The sequence below is a fragment of the Anoplophora glabripennis genome, unplaced genomic scaffold (assembly GCF_000390285.2).
Source record: "Anoplophora glabripennis isolate ALB-LARVAE unplaced genomic scaffold, Agla_2.0 scaffold302, whole genome shotgun sequence".
Taxonomy (NCBI): Eukaryota; Metazoa; Arthropoda; class Insecta; order Coleoptera; family Cerambycidae; genus Anoplophora; species Anoplophora glabripennis.
The window spans coordinates 133322-155494 of record NW_019416386.1 but is presented as its reverse complement, the minus strand read 5'-3'; the positions used below and the strand labels follow the sequence as shown (position 1 = coordinate 155494).

The 22173-nt window shown below is 32.5% G+C and overlaps 1 protein-coding gene across 2 annotated transcripts; it reads right to left on the bottom strand.

Moving 5' to 3' along the window:
- Positions 1 to 105: 105 nt before the first annotated feature.
- LOC108910549 (pyrroline-5-carboxylate reductase) lies at positions 106 to 20499 on the bottom strand. 2 transcript variants are annotated; one of them, XM_018715178.1, is made up of 6 exons: positions 20199 to 20499; positions 15128 to 15198; positions 14876 to 15058; positions 14283 to 14495; positions 3933 to 4137; positions 106 to 492 (listed from the first exon to the last, which is right to left on the bottom strand). In XM_018715178.1, exons 1-6 carry the CDS (start codon positions 20278 to 20280, stop codon positions 410 to 412), a joined length of 837 nt encoding a protein of 278 aa, XP_018570694.1. In that variant the 5' UTR covers positions 20281 to 20499; the 3' UTR covers positions 106 to 409. The 2 variants fall into 2 exon arrangements, with proteins under 2 accessions (XP_018570694.1, XP_018570695.1); XM_018715179.1 differs by lacking the exon at positions 20199 to 20499 and having other exon boundaries at positions 15124 to 15195.
- Between the last annotated feature and the right edge of the window lie 1674 nt (positions 20500 to 22173).

Here is a 22173-nt window from a genome sequence, read left to right as displayed (position 1 = left end):
GTACTACAAGCTACAAAATAAAATTAATAAAACTACGAAATAAATAGTCAATTTTAAAATATATTTTTATTATTTTTATTATTACTTTATTTATTATAATTACTGAACAAATTTATTTCTACCTAAAACTTTTAAATAAACCTAAAGAATAAATACTCAAGAAAATATTGCAGGAACATCAGATATCAATCTACAATGATATTGAAGGATTAACATTAGTTATGGATTCATATTTCAGATAAAGCTATACTGGAACGTGGATCATTTTACCAAGTGAAACTCAATATCTTAATATGGCCATATGTGCAATCATCCAATATTACAAATCCATAAAACATGTTTACTTAAACTAAGTTTATGTATGAAAATAAACTTTGTAGCTCAGTGCATCCGACGATCTATTTTCGGATTACTTCGTTTCAGCGTTTTTACTCACTTCACGACATCTCTGGGTCGCTGATTCTATCGCTCCAATGACCGCCGCTCGGAAACCTACAAAGAAAAAGAAAAGTTGCAGTTGCGAGCGACTGCATTACACAGAGCGGAAACGGTGGCAATATGATTTTGTTTTATTATTTATTATAAAAGTTTTATTTTTCATGAAGTGTTGCAATAAACAGATCAAAGTACGTGTACATTCACAGTCTGTACTGTAGCTGTTTCCCTTTTATACATTTTTGTCAGCTAAATTTCAGCTTTTTTATACAATCTTACCTGGAGTAATTTAACAAAAGGAACATGAACAATGAACATGATGAGTCATGATTCTGTCAAATTTCATTATATCATAATAACAATAATGAATAATTATATCATTAATTGTGATAAAGACAATTTTATAGATACTTTTGTATTAGTAAATATACAGGGTATTCCACAAGCTCCATGGCAAACTTTGATAGATGGCAGATGGGTTAATTTCAAACATTTTTTCTTATATGAACATAGTCCGATTCGTTTTTGTTCAGAAGTTACAAGCACTTCAAAAAATATTATTTTATATTTCAAAATAGCCTGATATGTAAAAATTATGGTTGCTATAACAGTAATTATACAGGGTGTTCTGAAAGTCCACCAGGAACTTCGCGAGGAGGATTAAAATAGTAACAGTATGTAATGATACTTTTTTCGAATTGTCAATTGTTTGCAAGTTACAGCTTGTCAAAGTTCAATTTTTTATATATTAAATAATATAATAATAATAATAATAATAATATTTAAATAACTTATTTAATTTAAGTGCGATTAGTCTCTCATTTGGCATATTCACTAAATAGATGCAGCTCTATTGGACCAGTCAGAGAAAAGATTTATTATGCGCCGCTAAAGTGCAATTTACCTAGAACTCAAAATTTGTTTTGTTTATAACTTATCATCGAAATTTAACATTATTGAAGAGAAAAATAATATCAGAAAAAAAATATGTACCCTTAATTCAAGTCGATAAATGACCGTTTCGTCGGAAATCGCTATTAATCGCTCTTAAAGTGTTATTAAACATCAAATTTTTGATAATTTTATTCTTTCTGCAATTAATCAAGTTGCCATGCTGTAACACCATCTCTTGTAAAACCAGCTTCGTTAATAAATAAAATATTATTAGTAAATTCATTATCTGTAGCTTATTTTTCCACAACGTTATTACAGATCCGAAAAAAATTTATTATGGTGAAAAATCAAACATACCTGCTTTAAACAATTTTTATTACAACTCGCAACACCAAAATTACTAATTATATTTATTTGAAGCATGTCAACTTGATTAATTACAGAAAAAAGAATTATCAAAACTTTGATGTTTAATAACATATTAATAGCGATTTCCTGGTAAACGGTTACCTTTATTGGCTTGAACAAAGAGTACATCATTTTTTTCTGATATTATTTCTCATTTCAATAATGTTTAAATTTCTGTGATATCTAGCAAGAGAAAAAGTTATGAACAAAACAGTTTTGCCATCCAGTGGTACAGAATGAAATTGTCACCAGTTATTTATTATTATTTATTTACAGACGTTGCAATGGTATTCTAAGCAGAACATTTACAGTTTTTAATGAGACTTATCCCAATTTTCCACCAATGAGCGGAATAAAGTTAAGAAGAATTCTAAAAAATCAACTTCATACATAGTAGGTAATACACAATTTTAATTATGTATGTTGATAATAATAATGCACTAAGAGCGGGTGTAGAATAAACTTTTTGCTTTATTACTTCCCAAACATAAAAATCTAATGGAGTGAGGTCGGGAGACCTCACTGGCCAATTCCACGGTCCTAGGCGTCTCATCCGTATATCTTCAAACATTTCAGTCAGCTGTTGATCGATTTGATTGTGACAGCGAGGTGGAGCCCCGTCTAATTGATACCAACACTTCCTTAGTTGGTCTAATGGTATATCATCTAGAAAAACTGACACAACCGTTTGCAAAATATTGAGATATCTGTTGGCATTTACATTTTCTTCGTAGGTATGGTAAGAAATTTGGTTATCTTTAATTAGACAAAAAACATTTACGCTAAATTTATTTTGAAAGTTTCTTTCCCGGGTAACATGAGGATTTTCAGATGGCCACAAATGAGTATTATGTCTATACTACTATAAAAATACCTTCTCTCGTAAATTTTGACTCGTCTGTCCATATAATATGTTGCAAAAATTGTGGGTCTTCTTGGTATCGCAGTAACATCGTTTCACAAAATTGTACACGTTGCACGGCGGCGTCAGCCGAATGAAGAGCAGAAAGTAGCTTAAATTTGTATGGATGCATATCTTTAGTTCTTAGCATCCTGTGAATGGACGCTCGTGAAATGCCTAAATCATACTCTGCGGCACGAGTTGAGGATTCTGGATGAACATTAAAATAGGCTAGTACATTTATTACATTATCTTTATTTGAAGTTATTGGTTTTGGTAAAATTCTTTCTGCACAAATTCGACCATACTCTAGTTGATTTGCTAAAATTCTTCTTAACTTTTTACTGCTCATTGGTGGCAAATTTGGATGTGTCTCATTAAAAACTGTACATGTTCTGCTTATAATCCCATTGCAATGTCTGTGAATGAATAATAAATTTAAAATATCAGCATTTGAATATGTATTGTTTTCCATTTCTTATGAACACTAAATTAAACTGTCACTGCAAGAGACTAACAACAAATTAATTGACAGTTCAGTTGTTTGTTTTGAAGTTTTGCTAAAAATTCCACAGCTATACTCGCAAGAAATTACATGATTTGAGGTGATTACACAAAAAATTGTAGATAATTTAAAAACTAGAAGAGATAGGTACAGGGAACCCTGACACCGTTCGAAAGAGAATAAAATTGTGTATCAGAATATAGAAAAACATACAGGGTGTTCCGTTTAAAAAAAAACGACTTATGAAGGTTTGAAGTTAACTAAATTCGACATTAAATTTGTAGCACCTTGCTTTATCTTTCTTACTATAAAATACACATGGTTTGAAGCTAGTCACTGTTTCTCTCCATTTTTTTGAAAAAAATTAAATATCTCGAAAACGGTTAATTTTAGGAATAGGGAAACTTCATAAAAGTCCACTAAAATAACACGTAGAATCCAAAATTGCAATAATATATAGGGTGTTTAATTTAAAATAAGCAAGTTGATGGCGACTTCCGGTATAACCGGAAGTGGTACGTGGACGCCATTATTTTAGTTGAGAAGGTCATGCCCGAAAACCCGGTATCCCAAATTTTCAAAATTCAAATCAAAGTAGTCTGAAATAATTATAATGGGCCGTCACCGTGAGACACCCTGTATGCGATTTGTTTGTAATAATTGTATTCCATTGTCATTTTCTTACAGTATAATATTTATAATAAAGGGCTTGAAGTTGATACTATAATTTCAAGAAAATAATATGAGTGACACTTCTCTATTGTTGTTCGACAAAATGAATGTAGGTACCTTGCTGTTCCAGGAAATGCAGTCCTGCCGCCGTCGATCCAGCGGGCGATGTTACATCATCCTTGAGGACTCCGGGATGCGCCTTAGTATCACGCACCATTTGCGCTGCCCCCAGGACAGTTTGGGAAGCTAATCTGTAAGCCAGATCTCTCGGTAAGCCCATCTTAACCCCTCCGTCTGCCAGAGCCTCTATTAGCACGTATATCTAGATAAATACGACAGTGTATAGTACAAAACCGATTACTATGCAAATTCTTTACTTAATCTACTCCAACGTTTCCCGTTTTCGACTAAATTAATTGATATGGGGACAGAATGAGCATTTTAGAACAATTTTTTAGAATTATCGTTATGTTTCTACATCTTTTGAAGATAATAATAATTACCCTGTATAATAAATGCTCTATAAAACCCTATCTGTTCGTTATTATACAGGGTGATTCAAAAAACCGCTGACAGACTTCCAGGGTAGGTAATACGTGAAATATTAAGACGAAAATCTTAATAAACATAGGGTGTCAAAGTTTCTGTAAAATTAAAAATGTTTAACAATGGTCTGCAATAATTCCAAAATGCCTGAACATTTCTATTTCAAATTTGATATGCGTAGTTAGCACCTTAAAACCAGTGTTTGATGTACTGCTCAAAATTTTATGAGCAGCAGTGTCGTAGAGACAGGGGTCAATGTTACCCTTTTTTAAAAATATTTTCAACGCCACTGATAATTTTATCAAACGGGCACTATTTTCATGTTCAATTGAATTGGTCTCTTGTCTAATGTCAATAATAAGTGTACAAGTGAGTTAAGTAAACTAGCTTATAAGCTTCTTTTTGTCATTTTTACTGTTATTTAAATTACTTCAGCTACTTCAGTATTTTCAATAACAGTATGAATTACGAATATTCATTTGAAGAGATATGCATCTATGTTATGGGCTAGCGAATTTTGTTTCCCGTGATGCAGTTAGGCGGTACAGAGAAATGTTTCCTGCACGAAGAACACCAAATCGGCAAATGTTTGATAATATCGATAGAAGATTAAGAGAAATGGGTAAATTAAAAGCAAAAAAAAATAATTCTGGACGACGGCGTTATGCTAGAACTCCAGAATCTGAGGAAATTGTCCTGACAGCAATAGAAAATAATATGTTAAGTACCCGACAAATTTCTAGAAATTTAAACATATCACAGTCATCTGTTTGGAGAACACTTCGCGAACAACAATTGCACCCTTATCACTTTCAACATTTACTACTTCAGGATTACCCACCAAGACTAGAGTGGTCACGATGGCTGCTTGGCAGGCTTGCAGAGAATGCCAATTTTTCCACCAATATCTTATTCACAGATGAAGCATCGTTTACGAGACGAGGAATAATTAACTTTCACAATAATCATTTATGGAGCGACGAAAATCCTCACTTCATTCGAATAACAAATTTTCAGCATGAGTTTTCAATTAACGTTCATGCTGGCATTATTGGCGACACGCTCATTTTTCCTTTTAGGCTACCAAATAGACTAGATGGCCAGTCTTACCTTAATTTTTTAATTAATGATTTGAACAGCTTGTTAGAAGTACCACTGGATGTGCGGAGGAGCCTTTGGTTCAATCATGACGGCGCTCCAACACATTTCGCTCGACAAGTAAGAGATTGAAATAACCTAGACCAAGGGTCTGCAACTGGCGGACCGCGGTCCAGATCCGGACCGCGGAAGGTAAAATACTGGACCGCCAAAAATTTTTTGAAAATATAAATTACTCAAATAAATTATTTAAAAAATATTTTTTACGTTTGAGTGCCACCCTTATCATTTTTTCTAGTATTTTACAATTGTGTATGTTTTGAGTTCTTAATGCAAATGAAAATAAAAAATTAGTAAGAAATATGAATTTTTTTCTGGACCTCGTTAAAAAATATCAAAAGTATCCGGACCCCACCTAAAATTACTTGCCGACCCCTGCCCTAGACGGTGGATTGGACGTGGTGGTCCAATCCAGTGGCCCTCCCGTTCACCGGACTTAAATCCTCTGGATTTCCACACTTGGGGTCATGTTAAGGTGCTGATTTACGTAACTCCAGTAAATTCGATTGATGGCAACGAATTCAACAAGCCTATCGAACAATTTGTAATACGCCCGGGATTTTTGAAAAAATAAGATCCTTAGCTCGGAGGGTAGAAACGTGTGTCGAATCGCAAGATGGTCACTTCCAGCACCTACTATGATATTTTACATTATTTCCAGTTATACAATTTTTATCATTACGTTTTCACCCTGAAATTTGTTGTTTATTGTTTACGTTATTTCATTCTGACAAAATTAGTTGACACCTAAATTACTCAAAAACTGTAGCTTTAATCAAAATTTTGCAAGAGGCGAGTTCGATAGACAATTGAACACTTTACACAAAATTAGCAGTGGCATAAAATTTTGAGCAATACATCAAACATTGGTCTTAAGGTGCTAACTACGAATAGCAATTTGGAGTTGGATAATTTGGAAATCTTTCCACATAAATTCTCCTAGTTTCAGTACCATTTCTATCTGCAAGGCCTTAAATGTAAACCATATTGGCAATTTCAGCATTTGAATATGCATAAAACATTATTAAAACTTAGCATTTTTAAAAATAAGCTTAATTTGACACTACACAATATTAAATAAAATAACGGCTTCATATTATTATTGTTTTGCATGGCCTCCCTAAGATATGTTTAAGTAATTTAAGTAATTGTAAAAATGCATTTGATCAAATAAGTCAATTTTGTTGTTAATCGGTTTGGAATACAAAAAAGTGTAAAGAAACAGAAAGTGAAGATAGTACAATGGTGCATATGATGACCTATTTTATTTGTAATATTATATAGGATGATTTTTTTTAGCAAATAATGATCGATGATACTCACACCTTCGCCTCTGGTAAGTTTCTAAAGCTAGTAATTTTTTGTTACATGTCTATTGTCACTCTAAATATGCACACCGAATTTGGTTAAATTATCTCAAGCGATTTAGAAATTAAAAATTAAGACTGATTTCTTTTTTTAATTTTTGATATGCTGTAGTTGAACAGTACGCCCCTGGATTTTTACCTCTACTTAAGAAACACCCTGTATAAACACAAATAATTTAAATACAAATTAGAACGGCGTCAGTTATTTAATAATTTAGTAATAAATCATACTTTAAATAGTACCTAATCGCTGATAACTGTAATCGAATATTTCCTCAAACTTTTAAATACATTTTTATATTTCGTAGACTACAATTATTGAAATTACTGAATCACGTGATTATAAGAATAGTAATAAGAAAATTAAATTTTAATCTGATCTTTTCTTATAATTATTCTCACGAATAGGGTAAACGTACTTTGTTTTTTTTTTTTGCTTCCACTATTCTGAGCAAATTATAACATCTTTGAGGCATAGATAGCATTTTCATTTACAAGTACATGCTTTTACGTCTGCAACAACTTCATTAACTGGAAGAAATTGATATTAGCCCGAAGGTTGCCGGAAACATGGGTAATAATGTTATCTCCGGAACCTGCATAAGGCTGCTGGCTTAATTCTGATCGATTTATGGTAGCTAAATAATGGTTAACAATATAGAGATAACCTCAGGTGGAATAACTTCCTTTGTACCTGAGTTACATTAATTGGATTACAACGTACGTGATTCACTGACAATCAGCCAGTTTAATAATTAGCTATTAGAGACATGAGTACATAGATCTTGTGTATTTTTTTACTGCTAAATCCGAATCCGCAGTCTGTAAACTAATCTACAAGGGCATTTTTTAGTAAAACCCTAAAATATCTCCTAAAATACGTTGAAATAGTGAGGATAAGGTAAAGGTCTATAATAAAAAGTAACAATTTGTCAATACTTTGAAAAAACTTTTTAAAATACATATTTTGAGCATTGGAAAGAAATATATGAAAATTAAATCTACAACCACCTCTACGAGGGGGTTAATTCTACGCCTAAGGTCAAATGACGAATGTTAGTGCAAAACAAAGTGAAAAACCATAACCTTGTATTTTATACTACCAAATATACAGGGTGTGGTGTGTATAATCTATAAAAATTAATCTACAGCTTCCTGATGCTATTTGTAATAGAAAAGTCGTATACGAAAAAGTTCACACTTGGCGTTTTTTTTTTGTAAAAGTTCATTTATTCAACGAAAATGAAGGCCGACCCTGTGTTATTTATTAAAAACTTTGGAAATGTTTTTATGCGACCCGAAATGCAACCTTATAATTTATGTCACTATAATCTAATACTAGTAATACTAAAAGGTTAGGTTACATTGTCAAAAAATTTGTGCAGTCAACTGATTTTGTATGTGTATTGAATTCATTATTCACTTAATTATTAAATATTAAACATCGTCCATCAGTGTTAAAAAGTAAAAGATTCCAGACAAAAGTTTTTATTTTGTAATTCCAAATTCCACGATAGTGATAATGTATTTTTTTATAAATAAGTAAAAAATAAGAATAGCGTGCCGATTACATTAAAAACGAGATTCTTATTTCTTACTTTGCTTAATTTTTTAGTGTGTGCGCAAACTAGTTTTACAATGAACCGAGAAAACAATGCATTTACTATTTCCGAACATGTCGATATGGTGTCACTGTATGGTGCAGCTGGAGAAAATGCGCTCTCGACAACTAGGTTGTACCGGGAACGATGGCCACAACGTCACCCCCCATGTGCAAATACAATCCTACAGTGCGTTCAGCGGCTGCCAGATACGGGAAGAGTTATTCCTCGAGGAGTAGGACATGGTCAGCAAGTGAACCTTAATGTTAAAGATGCAGTGTTGGAAAGTCTTGACGAATACCCCACAATTAGTATTCGACGACTCGCGCAGCAAGTAGGAATCTCATCTCGTACCGTACATCGCATCTTAAGGCGCCAGCTGTTGCACCCCTATCATCTGCAACCATTTCAACAGATTTTACCCCCGGATTGTGATCGACGAATGCGTTTTTGCAGATGGTTTTTACGGCAATGTGCCAATCAAGTAGACTTTCCTGCTTATGTTAATGTATGGATGAAAATCCTCACACGATTAGGGAAACTTATTTTCAACATCGGTTCTCGGTAAATGTTTGGGATGGCATAATAGGCGATGTACTTGTGGGTTCCCATTTCTTTGAAGGACGACTAAATGGACCAACATATGCTGACTTTTTGGAGAACCGGTTGCCTGAATTATTGGACGATGTGGCATTACAAGTTCGGGTACGCTTTATCTTCAAGATGGGGCTTCTCCACACAGTACTCGAGAAGTAACGATACTTTTGAATGAAATGTTTCCTCAGCGATGGATTGGAGGCTTTGGTCCTGTGCCGTGGACACCTCAGTCACCCGATCTAACTCCAATGAACTTTTATCTTTGGAGTCACTTGAAGTAATTGGTTTACAATATCCCAATTGCTACGGTAGAAGAATTGCGAAACCGTATACTTACTTGAAGCTGCTGACACAATTAGGGGAATACCTGGAATTTGGGAAAATATTCGCCAAAATTGGGTGCGTCAGTGCCATGCGCTAATGGGGATCAATTTCAACATTTTCTCTAGAAATGGTAAGTTTTATTTCATTTTGTTCCATATTTTAATGGAGTTTGTTTATTGCACGCAATTGGGAACTACAGATGCTTACGGATGTGGTTTTGTCTGCGAACTCTTGCAGTAACAACAATGCATTTAAGATAGTAATTACTATTAATTATTATAATAAGAAAATAACAGTTTTTTTTAAATATCTATTTTTCTTAGTCTGTACTTTTGCACTGAAAAATTCTCCAAAAATTGAGAAGTACCTATCTTTCTATCTTTCAATGACGATTTGTTTGCGCGACTGGTGTACAACACGTAACTTATTGTACAGCATACGGACAGGACCGTTCCAGAGAAAATGTTTTGATCCATAATTGAACTTTAATTTATGAAAAAAAGAAACACAAAAATAGAACTTTTTCGTATAAGACTATTCTATTATAAATATAGTTAGGAAGCTGTAGTTCAGTTTTTATAGATTATACACGCCACACCCTGTATAAATGTTACGTTAGGCCACAAACTTTTCTATTGAATATTTTTGCCTGAATTTTTTTACCGTTGGTTTTTGGGGTCCCTGCTTACGAATCTGACGTCTGAATTTGCAAATTCCTGAATAAAAAATGGCGGATCCAATATGGCGGAGTAAAAATCGGAAAAGCATTCAAACTTTGAAGTTTATAGTTGAAAAAAAAATCATCAATCAACAATCAAAAAATACAGAAGATCTATATACTCATGTCTCTGGTACAGAACTTTTTTTGTGGAGTTGTGTAATTTGTCTATTGTTAATATTTCTTACAAATAATTTTAAATGAGCACTCTAAACTAATTAGCATAATAAATGTTATTTACAATTTTATGTATTTTTATTGCTTTGATTGTACAACTTTGCAATTTTCACGTCTAATATTTTTGAAGCAAATAAATATTATTTTCCAGGCAACTTGTTCATTGTTTCTTTATTATATTGGCACATTTTTTAGCTGACTCTTTTACAGAAAGTAGTACATTCATGTTGTTAAAAACATTACCGTCTGTCGAAGTTCGCTAGTTCGTTTCCAATTTAGAATTGAAGTGGTACTTCGAATAGTGTTTTTAATTATTACCAAAGTTTATATAATATATTTCTTACTTTTTATCTATAGATGTTTCTTTAAAGTTTGTATACGTTCCCGTGGGTTACCTTGTATACTAGATATTTAACATTTCTATTTAAGCAAAACAATTTTCCTGCAACACGCAATTGAGCGTTGGAGAAAATTCGTAAAACTTATTGAGAACTTCTGGAATCGTCCTCGGGTTACATACTACATAAAACGAGGTTGTGGCCGTAAATGGCGTATTGCTCGCTTTTGTGGTCCGTTATTTTTTGTAGACTTCTGGTTCAATTTTAGTAATCAGTTCTACTTTTGTTTTCATTACACAAACATGGGTCTTTTATTGCGAAAATTGTTTAAGTAGGGTAATTTATTTTTCTAGGTTCTCGTGTTTATTTTTTGTAATTGGTCTCGAACGAGACGTGCACCGAAACTTGTAAATAGTGATAGAACTATCGGTGGAGTCAGCAGTTCTAAAAAAGTTTTCTTCGTAAGAATATGGTAAGTCAGTCGGTATTAAAATAAATTATTTTATTTGCAAAAAATATTTCTGTCAACCTAGTTTTCACATCTCGATTTATGCAAAAATGGATGGAACGGTATTTGGTAACAGCATTATCGCACAGAAAACTTTGTTTTGTGATAACAAACCTCATATGCACCAAATGCAAAATTGCTTAATTCATACTTGAGGTACATATTTCAGTTCACAGATTAAGTAATCAATTGACGTCAGTGAACCGTGATAACATATTTCCGTCCAAGTCATATGTTGTTGTTATTTATATATTACGTCTTTTTAGTAAAAAAAAAAACACGGCTGGTTTCTAGAGATAGAACATAAATTAAAATTCCATGCATGGATCACTGAATGAACATCACACGACCGGCTATATCTAAAGTCAAATATCCTATCACCATCCACAACATAACCAGTTAAATTTTGTGTAAATTTCCTGGTACTCCTCAAAATAATATATCGTTTTGGATTCAAGTTGGATATCCGCTGAATCTAAAATAAGCCAGCGGTTTACTTTGCGTTTCTCCTAGATCTTTCGATAAATATTTACCTAAGTGAGCAAATTCTGCTGTTATTCAATTCATACCCGCAATTAATATGTTTCATGGAACAATTTATGTTTAGTATTGATCACCGACTATATTAAAATTAGACCAGACCATCTCCAAAAATTTAACAACAGAAGATAGGGAGATAGTTTATTTGTTCTTAAATATTGAATATTACCAGCCTGAAATATGGATGAAGTAATAATTTGGTTATATATAATATTATATGTTACCAGATTAATACACAACAGTTTGCAAACTTTGACAATAACAATATTGTAACTTAACCTTTTAATCTCCTTGCGCATTGCCGCCATTTTCATTGTTTCTCGAAACACCCATGAAAGAAAGAATAGGTTTCTAGAAATATCATAAACATAAACATAAAACATCACAGAAATGAGACAACCCTCAAATCTAAAAACCAAAAGCTGTGCTAGACTTGAAAAAAACATCGACATTGCCAGTGCCGACACCAGGGATCGAACCCGGACCAGAATAGAAAGTCTAGCCGAGAAATGCTTGCCACCGGGTGACCAAAAATAATGTCGAAGGGTAATCTCAATTCTCTACTGAAGACTATACTGCTGCATCTGGCCTCGGTTTCTAATTCTATATCTCTTACTGCTGGAACATTGAACACACCGGCGACATCAATTTTTTACATCTGCTCGACTACCTAGCCAGCAAAACCTTCCTCTAACTTTATTCAAAGTCTTGTTTACGCCGAAATGACCACCTACTCCGTCATGGACTTCCCTCAGTACTTCGTTGACTCTATTCCGCTGTAGTACGATTTGCGTTCGTACTTCACTGATATCTGGACTTTCTCACTGCCTCTTCAGTAAACCATTTTCTAAGATATTACCCAGTAACCTTTTAACGTTGATCCGATATTTCTGTCCATCTTGGTCGAGTACAACGTTCTTTCCAATCGATTTTAGACTGTCATCATTGCATTGATCTTCACTAAGTTTTCTAATTTGCCATTACCCAATCGTCACAATTGCTGTACTTCTAGGCAAGTTCCCAAAACTTTTTTGTCTCTGCTCGGTTGCAATGTTAACATCTTTCGGACGCAGTCTTCTAGATACTGCATCTGCGTTTCCATGAAGTCGTCCTCTTCTGTGTTCAATAGCGAAGGCATATTGTAACCACTGATCTATCTGACGTTTTGGGTTCTTAAACGGGAACAACCATTTCAGGGACGTATGCTCAGGCAACTCCTTAACTGATACTTGTCTTTTGGAATAGGCCAGTTTCGTACAACTTCAGTTTTCTGTATTAATATACACTAATGTGTTGACACCACTTGCTGATTTTACATGACCTAGGTATGGAACTTTAGCATCTAAGTTATTAATTGAATACAGGTTTTTAAGACAATTTCCGAACATAGTACGTATGTATAATATTGAACTGTTCAAAAGTATTCACTGTTTCTTCAGCATTTTCTTCTATGTACTCGAATACATACAACCAGATGCTAGTTTATTTTGATCAACTTCAGTATTTGGTCAATGTATTGAAATGTTATCATTTATTTAATACTAATAGCCGGGTCCAAGGTTACAGTTTCCGAGGCAGCATTGTTTTATTAATGTATTTTATTTTGAAACGATCCAAATTAATATGAATTAAGTCTATTCTGACCTTGTTGTTTGTTGTTTACGGCTATTTGGCTTATAATCCCATCTGATGAAGATGGAAAAAAGATATGAAAGATAATAAATGAATATGTTCAGTATTTATCCTATGTAACAGATTACATTCAGATATATCTACAGGTAATTTTTAACACTACCATTAATTGCCACACTAAAACATAATTTTAATTGTTGATTTAGACACTCTCAACACAATATCTTTAGCATCTCAGTCATTAATAAATTGAACACAGGTAGGTTTATATGAAAATTTTTTTTAATCTCATCACAGTACATATGTAAAATATTTAACTATTCAAATGTATGCTTTTTTGTATGTTATATTTACTGTATGTGACTAGAATTAGACTTTTAGTCTATTTTGAGAATATATTTGAAGTATTTCTTGAAATGTACTTTACCACAGTTGTACAAATTTGAAGTGCAATAAACGAAAGGTTAAATTATAGATTAATTACCCACTAGATATTATTCTAAGAGCTTAATCAATCAAACTAATTATTCTAGATCTCTGACCTCATGACAGAAAAGAATTAGAATCTGTTATGATTCCGTGTTCCATGCACTACAACAACATTAGATACAAGGTGGACAAATTTGATCGTGTTTTAGTGGATTAGTCCTATTAGATACCAAATAAATGGGTAATAAACAATTGCAGTATTTCAAACTCAATTTTCCTCATATCTCGATTCGTATAAGACAATTTCTTATGATTTCCGTTGCTAGTGATATCTTTATTTTATTATTACTTAGGACTTCTTTCAGTATCATTAATGAGCATCCAAACTCATAGAATTATAGACACCTTTTAGTAAATTAATCGCAATTTCTATTAACCTCCCGTTTCCAAAATTTTGGCCAGACTACTTTGAATTGTAAGGCACAAATAAACAAACTCGGACAATCTGTACTGTAGCAAATATGAAACTTACATATGCTGGACCTGATCCACTGAGGGCTGTTATGGGGTCGAGCAGTCCTTCTGGAACCTGTTCGCAGGTTCCAACGGATTCCAACAGTCTTTTCGTAATCCTAACATCGGCTTCTGTTGCCTTTCTGCCAGTCACAAAAACGGATGCAGCGTTTCTTACTAAGGCAGGGGTGTTTGGCATGATCCTTATTACTCTAGATGAGGAGGGAAGTAACTAAAATCAGACAAAAAATTTAATTTCTCCTGGGTAAGTACAAAGAGAATGATTAACGGACTAAAAAGTAACATCCTTTAAATTCAAGATACACAAAATAAAATTGGCCTGTTCTATTAGCGAGGCCCGTGCTACTCCCAGAGACCAAATCTGCCGTGGAAAATGCTACACTTTTTTGTAAATATCCAAAAACCACTTCAAAACGAAAAAGGACTCCTTTGCTCTTTGCGAGAATATATAACATTTACTAATGAATTCAAATAACAAAATGAGCTTCGCGGGCCTCTTGTACAATTTGTCACTGCTCACAAGATCTTCATCAACCACATGAAATAAGTTGAATTATGCATCATCGCAATTATCTAACAGCTGATATTTACCTGTTCCAGCGCTTTCGTCGACACACCCATCACTATCGAGAGGAACAGTTTGTCAGCCTCCAAATTGGACGATTTTATTTCACTAAGTGCCACTGATACAACCGATGGCTTCACAGATATTATCACAATGTCTGAATTTTGAACTATAGGTACGTTTTCGAATACTGCCTCGGCTCCGATTTCCTGTGCACAAAGAACGTTAGAGAATTTTACACCAAATCGTTTTCTACAAACATATATCTATGTACCTGCCTTAAAAGCGTTCGCTGATACCATATCTGAGGGATGACAGCTGGCAATCAACTTGTCGCCCTTTGTTAGTCCTGTGAAAATTAAATTTGTATGACCATGGTACTATTAGTGGAGTCAAAATAGCTGAAAATTACGCATTATTTCGAAATAATTGTGGGAAGCATGGATTTTCCTAAAACCTTTTGAAATAACTTGGAGATAAGTATTAGAAAAAAAATTATAAACTTATATTTGTACGTTAATTGTTTTTTAATTGTTTAAACAATAATAAATAGTTCTTTTTTAAGAACATTTAAAATAATTCAATGAATTTTAAATCGAATTCTTTCAAATTGACAATATAGGGGTTTTCGATGTCGCTGAACAAGAATATGAAGTCGGAAAATGACAATTCAAAATGGCTGATCCAATATGGCCGACTATTTTATACAATGTATTTAACAATTATCGATTTTAAATCAAACTCGCTCATATTTGTAATCTAGAGGTTCTAAAAATGAAAATTATAAATGGCTAAAGAAGTTTTATTGAAAATATGTTTTATTTTTAAAAAATAAATTTATTACAAAATAATTAATATTTAAATCTCATCGAGTTCTTGCTTTTATCAGTTTTAGAGGCATAGTGCATAGGAACTTTTTTGTTTATAATGTGCCAAGAAACCAAAAAAATTTTCCGGAGTGAAAAAACCAATTTTTACAATTTATTTAAAAAAAGTTTGTTTAAACAAATGGCCACCAGATTTCCGGCCGGCATCATCTTGATTCATGTTAAGGAACATCTCACGAATCTGAATATGCAATAAAATCGAGTCGGAAAATTTATTCCACGAATGCGAGGTTTTCACCTTGTCTAATTTACCACGTTATTTTTTGCTGTTATAACAATTTTCCACTTATTACTATAAATAAAAAAAATATTTTTCGCTGGATTTACTTTTTTTAAGGTCTTAACTTAATTCTTTGATGGTTTATTAAACAAAAAAAAATTTGTACATCATTAAACTTTATTTAACAATAAATTCCACTGATTTTTCATGAAATATTTTTATTTTTTGTTATTTTTTGTTTTTTCAACTATTATTTCAATTTTTTAAGAAAAATAAAATGCACCATCTTAAAGTAGAGATTTTAAGCTTTAAAAAGTGCTCTCATAAAGTTTCAATATCACATTTACAATATAGTTTTTGATCTATAAAATATGGCCTAAAAAGTCAAATTTGTGATTTTTAAAAATTATTGAATATGTTGGGCTCAATATTTTTTAAATTAAATTTTGACGAGTAATCTGTGAAAGTTAGATATTATTTTAAAAATTAAAAGAATGACAGCTATTTTATTATTATTGTACAAAATTATACAATGACGTAACTTTGTATACGTACTATATATTTTTTTTCTCAAGCTTAAAGACATACAATTTTGATAGCCGGATGACTCTTCTTTCATTTAAATTTTTGTGAGGTGGATTTGATCAATTAGATCAAAAGTTATACCAAATTTAGTGTAGCGCGCTCGGGGCCGCGCGCTCTTCGAGAGCTATACTTGGGGGCCGCCCGTCTCATTTTTCGTACGTTAGAAAAAAAATTCTACAGCCTTCAATTCGCAATTTAGAAAACAACTTTATTAACATTTGTAAAATTTCCTGTTCTTTCGAATGGCGCAGTTAATTTTATTTATTATTAATTATATTTTTTACATATTTTGCAAAAACTGTAATTTTGCAACTAATTTGTTAAATAAATAATTTAGCGTACACTCTACAGTTGGTAACTTTTTATATGTTGTTTCTGACAACTTTACAAAGCGAAAAATAAAAAGTTCTCTTTTCCAGTAATTTTCGCGAAGTGAAAATTTATCTTGACTACACTATATATTCCATATAATAAACTAAAATCTTCAATTAAGTAGGTACCTACATCTTCTCTGATGAGATACCTATCTAACTTTAGAAATATACTAATAACACTATAAATAATGATTACAAATAGGTAAAACCTAAATATTCACTGTTTCTGCATTTCCACATAATGAGACTGAAATAGAAAATTGGTTACGAAGAAAAAAGGCTAACGGGGAACCGAAGTTCATAATAAACAAAAATAAATATTTATGCTTAGAATAATAACTCTTTTCACTAATGAAATAGAAGAGAACTAAATAAAAAATGTTAAATCAAGTTCGTGTCCTCAAAAATAACTAGGATCCCATTAGTATCTAATTTTGGTTCATCGTAGTTTGTTTAGGAAAATAATATACGGGTGTCTACACTATTTTATTTATTTAAGTACAAGTATTTAACTTTTCGTCAAAAAAATTTTAGGAAGTTAAAGAGAACATATAGGGAATAGCTTGATCTACTATCTAGTTAAAAAGTATATTATTAATAAAATCATTAATTTTTTTTTGTATAATCTAAACTAATAAAAATTATACGTGTTACTAAACCAGACTCATTACGTAAGTGTTTTTAACTTCGGGATATATTCTTTGTTCTGTTTACAAATACATGTAAATAAGTTTTAAGAAATAGGTTATCTGGTTATCATGTCATACTATATTATTTAAAAAACTGTTAGAGTTGAAAGAAAGAGATGAAAATACTTTTAAACACTAATATTTCTAACATTGTGTGGATCACAATTGCAAGCGCGGAAAACTATTAGCCCAATTTGTTTTTATCATATTTTATCAGATGCAAAGTCATGTTAGGATATAAAAATTTGAAATTCTTTTATCAATTCATTAAATTGCATTTTAGTATCAGTGCCAACTTATATCACAAAATACATTTTCTTTTTCTAGTTAGCTGTGTTTTACATCTGAATTATGTTAATAGTTATTTAAATGGATAAAAGGCAATTAAAACACGAATGCAATACAACGTTTTATCCATAATCACATCACAATCATATTTGTGGAGTCAGAATTATTGGAATTTATTAAAAAAATATTCGCACGACTTGATATTTCTTACTAGTACTCAATGAAACGTGGTAGGTTTTGTTATACCTACTGATTGCTATGGTATATTGTTTATTATCAATTATTTAATAAACAGTTCTATCTGAATTTGGTGAAAATGCAAGAAAGTCATTGTGTTCCTGTGGCTGTTTTTGAAGAAGCTCATCAATAAGCATTTTTCCATTTATTGCCAGCGAAATCCAGAGAACATTACGAAAAAGTGTTCGCAGAATTTAACGAATCGACGGAAAAACGGAGAGTAATGAAAATAAATGAAGAAGACATGCTATCGTATTTTTTAAATTTGAAGAAAAAATATACAATTATATGTATGTGGTCGAAGTATTCGATGTTGAAGGATACTATTCAGGTCTACAAAAATATAGATATTAGAAAATATAACAAGCTTATTGCTTATTTGAAGAGTGAATCGAGAGGATACAAAACAAAAAAAAGCTGCAGTATTGGAAAGAGCACATATTGAAGAATTTTTGACTGGGGCTTCCGATAAAGAATATTTAATGATTAAGGTAATATCTCTTTACCTTTTACATGTTGTTAGGTATATAGTGAACTTTGAATTATTTTACAGCAATAATGGGGGTTTCTGGTGCTGTCGATGATGTGAATTGACAAATTTGAAAATTAGTGACGTACAGGACGTTGGCAGTTACCTACTTGTTTCAATATCTGACACCAAGACGGGCGTTTTAAGGAAATTTACAATTATAGAAGAAGGATTGCGTGAATGTTGTTGAACTATGCAAAAAATATATTTCTCTGCGCCCAATTCGCCTAATACAAGACAGATTCTTTTCAATAAAAAATGTACTTCTCAGCCTGTTGGAATCAACAACATTGGTGAAGGTATCCTTAATAGTTGCTTCATTCCTGAATATCACAAATTCAGAAGAATATACTGGCCATTGTATGAGGCGCACTTCAACAAATTTATTGGCCAATAAAGGTGCTGATCTTACGACCATCAAACGGTATGGTGGATGGAAGAGCTCCTCTGTGGCAGAAAGTTATGTTGAGGAGTATATATCTAAAAAACTTGATATTGCAAAAAAATGCAAGAAAAATATAACTGTTGCGTACAAGTAGATACAACTGTCGCGTACAACTTGTGCAAATTCTTCACAAACTTCGGCAGATGTTATGCGTTCCGAAAATAATGGCAACAATGCTACAAGGGTTGTTATTAACGGAAAGGAAGTTAAATGTGATAAAACAAAAAAAACGAAATGTCTATTACTATATATGTAAATGTTAATGTTAATAAGTAAATAAATTAAATTTGATTTATTATAGATTTATTGTTTTTTTTTTATTATTCCACTAGTGGATAAAGTACGTATCACTTTAGACGGTTCATATGTGTGGATAAACGTCCGATTATAAGGTGATTGTGGATAAATATATTTTTGTATTTTAAAAGCTTACATGGAAATGCTAAAATTTATAGCAATGTTAGCTTAGGTCAGCGACTATCAGACGGAGGACAATCTTTGCTTGTAAATATAAATATGGAACCTCTGAATCAAAATTTGGAAGATATCGAACTTTATTTAAAAAATTGTAAACGTAGTATCTGGATAAATGGGATGAAAAAACAGTTAACAGCAACAGAATAAATGTTTTTAACATTTGTGTATCTAATTTCTTTTTTTTTAGAAAATTGTAATTTCCATCTTGCCTAGCAAAAAGTTTAAAGTCACTGCAAAATATACAGGATGGTTTATTTAAAACAAAAAAAATCAGACAGAAGTTGGTAAGATATAACCAAAAAAGCAAACGGTATGTACACTACAGTAAAATTTATTTGAATGGTGGGGTAAATAAAATTAAATGTATCCCCTATTTGAAAAAAGGAATAAAGCTATAGATATGAACTATTTTGTTATATATTATATAATTCAGAAATAACCGGATCTGGATCCAAGATTTAGATGGATACTTGCAGTCATCTAGGTTTTTCACTGGACATTAATGGTTATTTATACCGTTTCTGAATCTAGTCACAGGTTTCAAATATTTTATTTAATAAATAATTCTACATAAAATTATTAGACACATTACTGCTCTACTTATTACATTAAACATACCTGCTGAAATAAATCCCTTTGCCATTGCTTGAGCCATTTTACCACCACCAATAAATCCGATTTTTAACAGTTTACTAGCCATGATTTAAGCTTTCTGTGGAATACTTTGAACCACTTTCACAAATAAAACTCACACAAATCACTGATAAAATTACCTACTAATATTATTTTTCTAGTCGATACCTATTTGTAATAACAGTAAATACTTTATAACAACGGTATTTACTTTTCTTTCAAAATTACTCAATTCAGAGAATAACTTGAAGAGGGTCTAAACAATGACCGAACTTGAATATTTAATGATATGGAAATAGCAATTAAAACATCTACTGATAACATGAAGCAATATATACATTGGTTTATCAATAACACAAGAGCAACAAAAAAAATAGATTCCGTCCTATCTACGCTGTCGGAAAATTATTGTTGTTTTCGAAATTTATCTATTTTAATGAACTTTGAAAGGCTGATAACAAATGTAAACTGAAGAAGTTAAAAATAGTAGTGAAGTGAATATCCTATATGTAAACTTTATTATATTTAACCATTTTGTTTGTGAGGATGCCAATGATTTGAAAATTTTTGCATACTACATTGGCGAAAGAAATTAATGCGTCACCTGACATTTCAGAAAAGTGTAGTGTTCAATATTTTCTGTCGTTTTTATCCGATTAAGATTTTTTTTTTTAGTATGAAGTAGATAACTAATTCGCGAGGAATGGCGATGTAAGAACTGAAATCAGTTTCGATACAATCCTGGGGGAAATTTTGAAAACGTTTTTTTAGAAATCTAATAACGCCCTGTAAAGTACACTAACATCATCACCTGATAAAAAAATTAATGAAACAGGAAGAATTAGTTACGAGTTAGTGACTTGATTGGAATTAAGCGCATTCGACACCTGAAGCAGAAAGAAATTGTCGTAGTGAAAATTAATCTGTTTTGAATAACCGCCAATACTCAACTTTTCACCGATCTTTCCAAGATTTCTCGCGGGGCCCCGCAGACGTTGCTATTGCCGCCAGAATCGTCAGAGAAGCACCCACGACGAAGGGCATAAGCAAGCGACAGAGCATATTCCTCTACATGGAAATTCACCGATATTTTGAAAAATTTCACCGATGTTTCTAAAATTCATCCGTCAAGCCACTCGGATGAGACAAGACTCCGTTTCCTTGGAGGACGACGGCAACGTGTGCCACTCTCTCCCCGAGGTCCCCGAAGGATACAAGGAGTGTCAAAATAAAGTGTCAAAATATAGTGCAAGTGTGTCCAAAGTGCATCTTAAGTCGTACAAAATAAATTAGAGGATGGAACGTCAAACAGAAGTAAAATAAGAATTTGCAATGGACGAGCGATCACCTCCTGACGTCCCTCGTGTCAATAGTTAAGGGGGAAAGTGGAAAAAGATAACCACTTGAGAACCCTTTCATCGGCGAGCGGGCGGCGACTAACGTTCCAGCATTGCAGGTGCAAACGGATCCAGACAGAAACGTTCCATCCAGACCCATTGTGAGCGTTTACGACCCTCTAAACATGTTAAGGGGAGATGATGGTAAGTCAACTCCACCGCAAGCTAGTTAGACCGAGTAAAATCCGTGTCATGGCGCTCAACGTAAGGCTATGACAGGCGACAGACAACCGACCTAAATAAATCCGCAACATGGCGCCCAACGTGGGGCTATATGAATATACCGTTCACCTAACTAAATCCGCGACATGGACGTAAAAGTTCTGTATTTTTAAAGGCTGTACATACTTCTTGCTAAGCCCTAAATAAGTAAATTATAGCTATTATATAATCACAGTATGTACACATACAGATATTTTCACACACGCCTTAGCAACATGGTCTTATCTATTATTTATTAACGAGATTAACAAATAATTCCGTTGCAAATTCTCAAAATAACTGGTAATGATATTTTAAAAAAAAAGATAATTTCATAATACCTAATTACAGTTATCGGATGG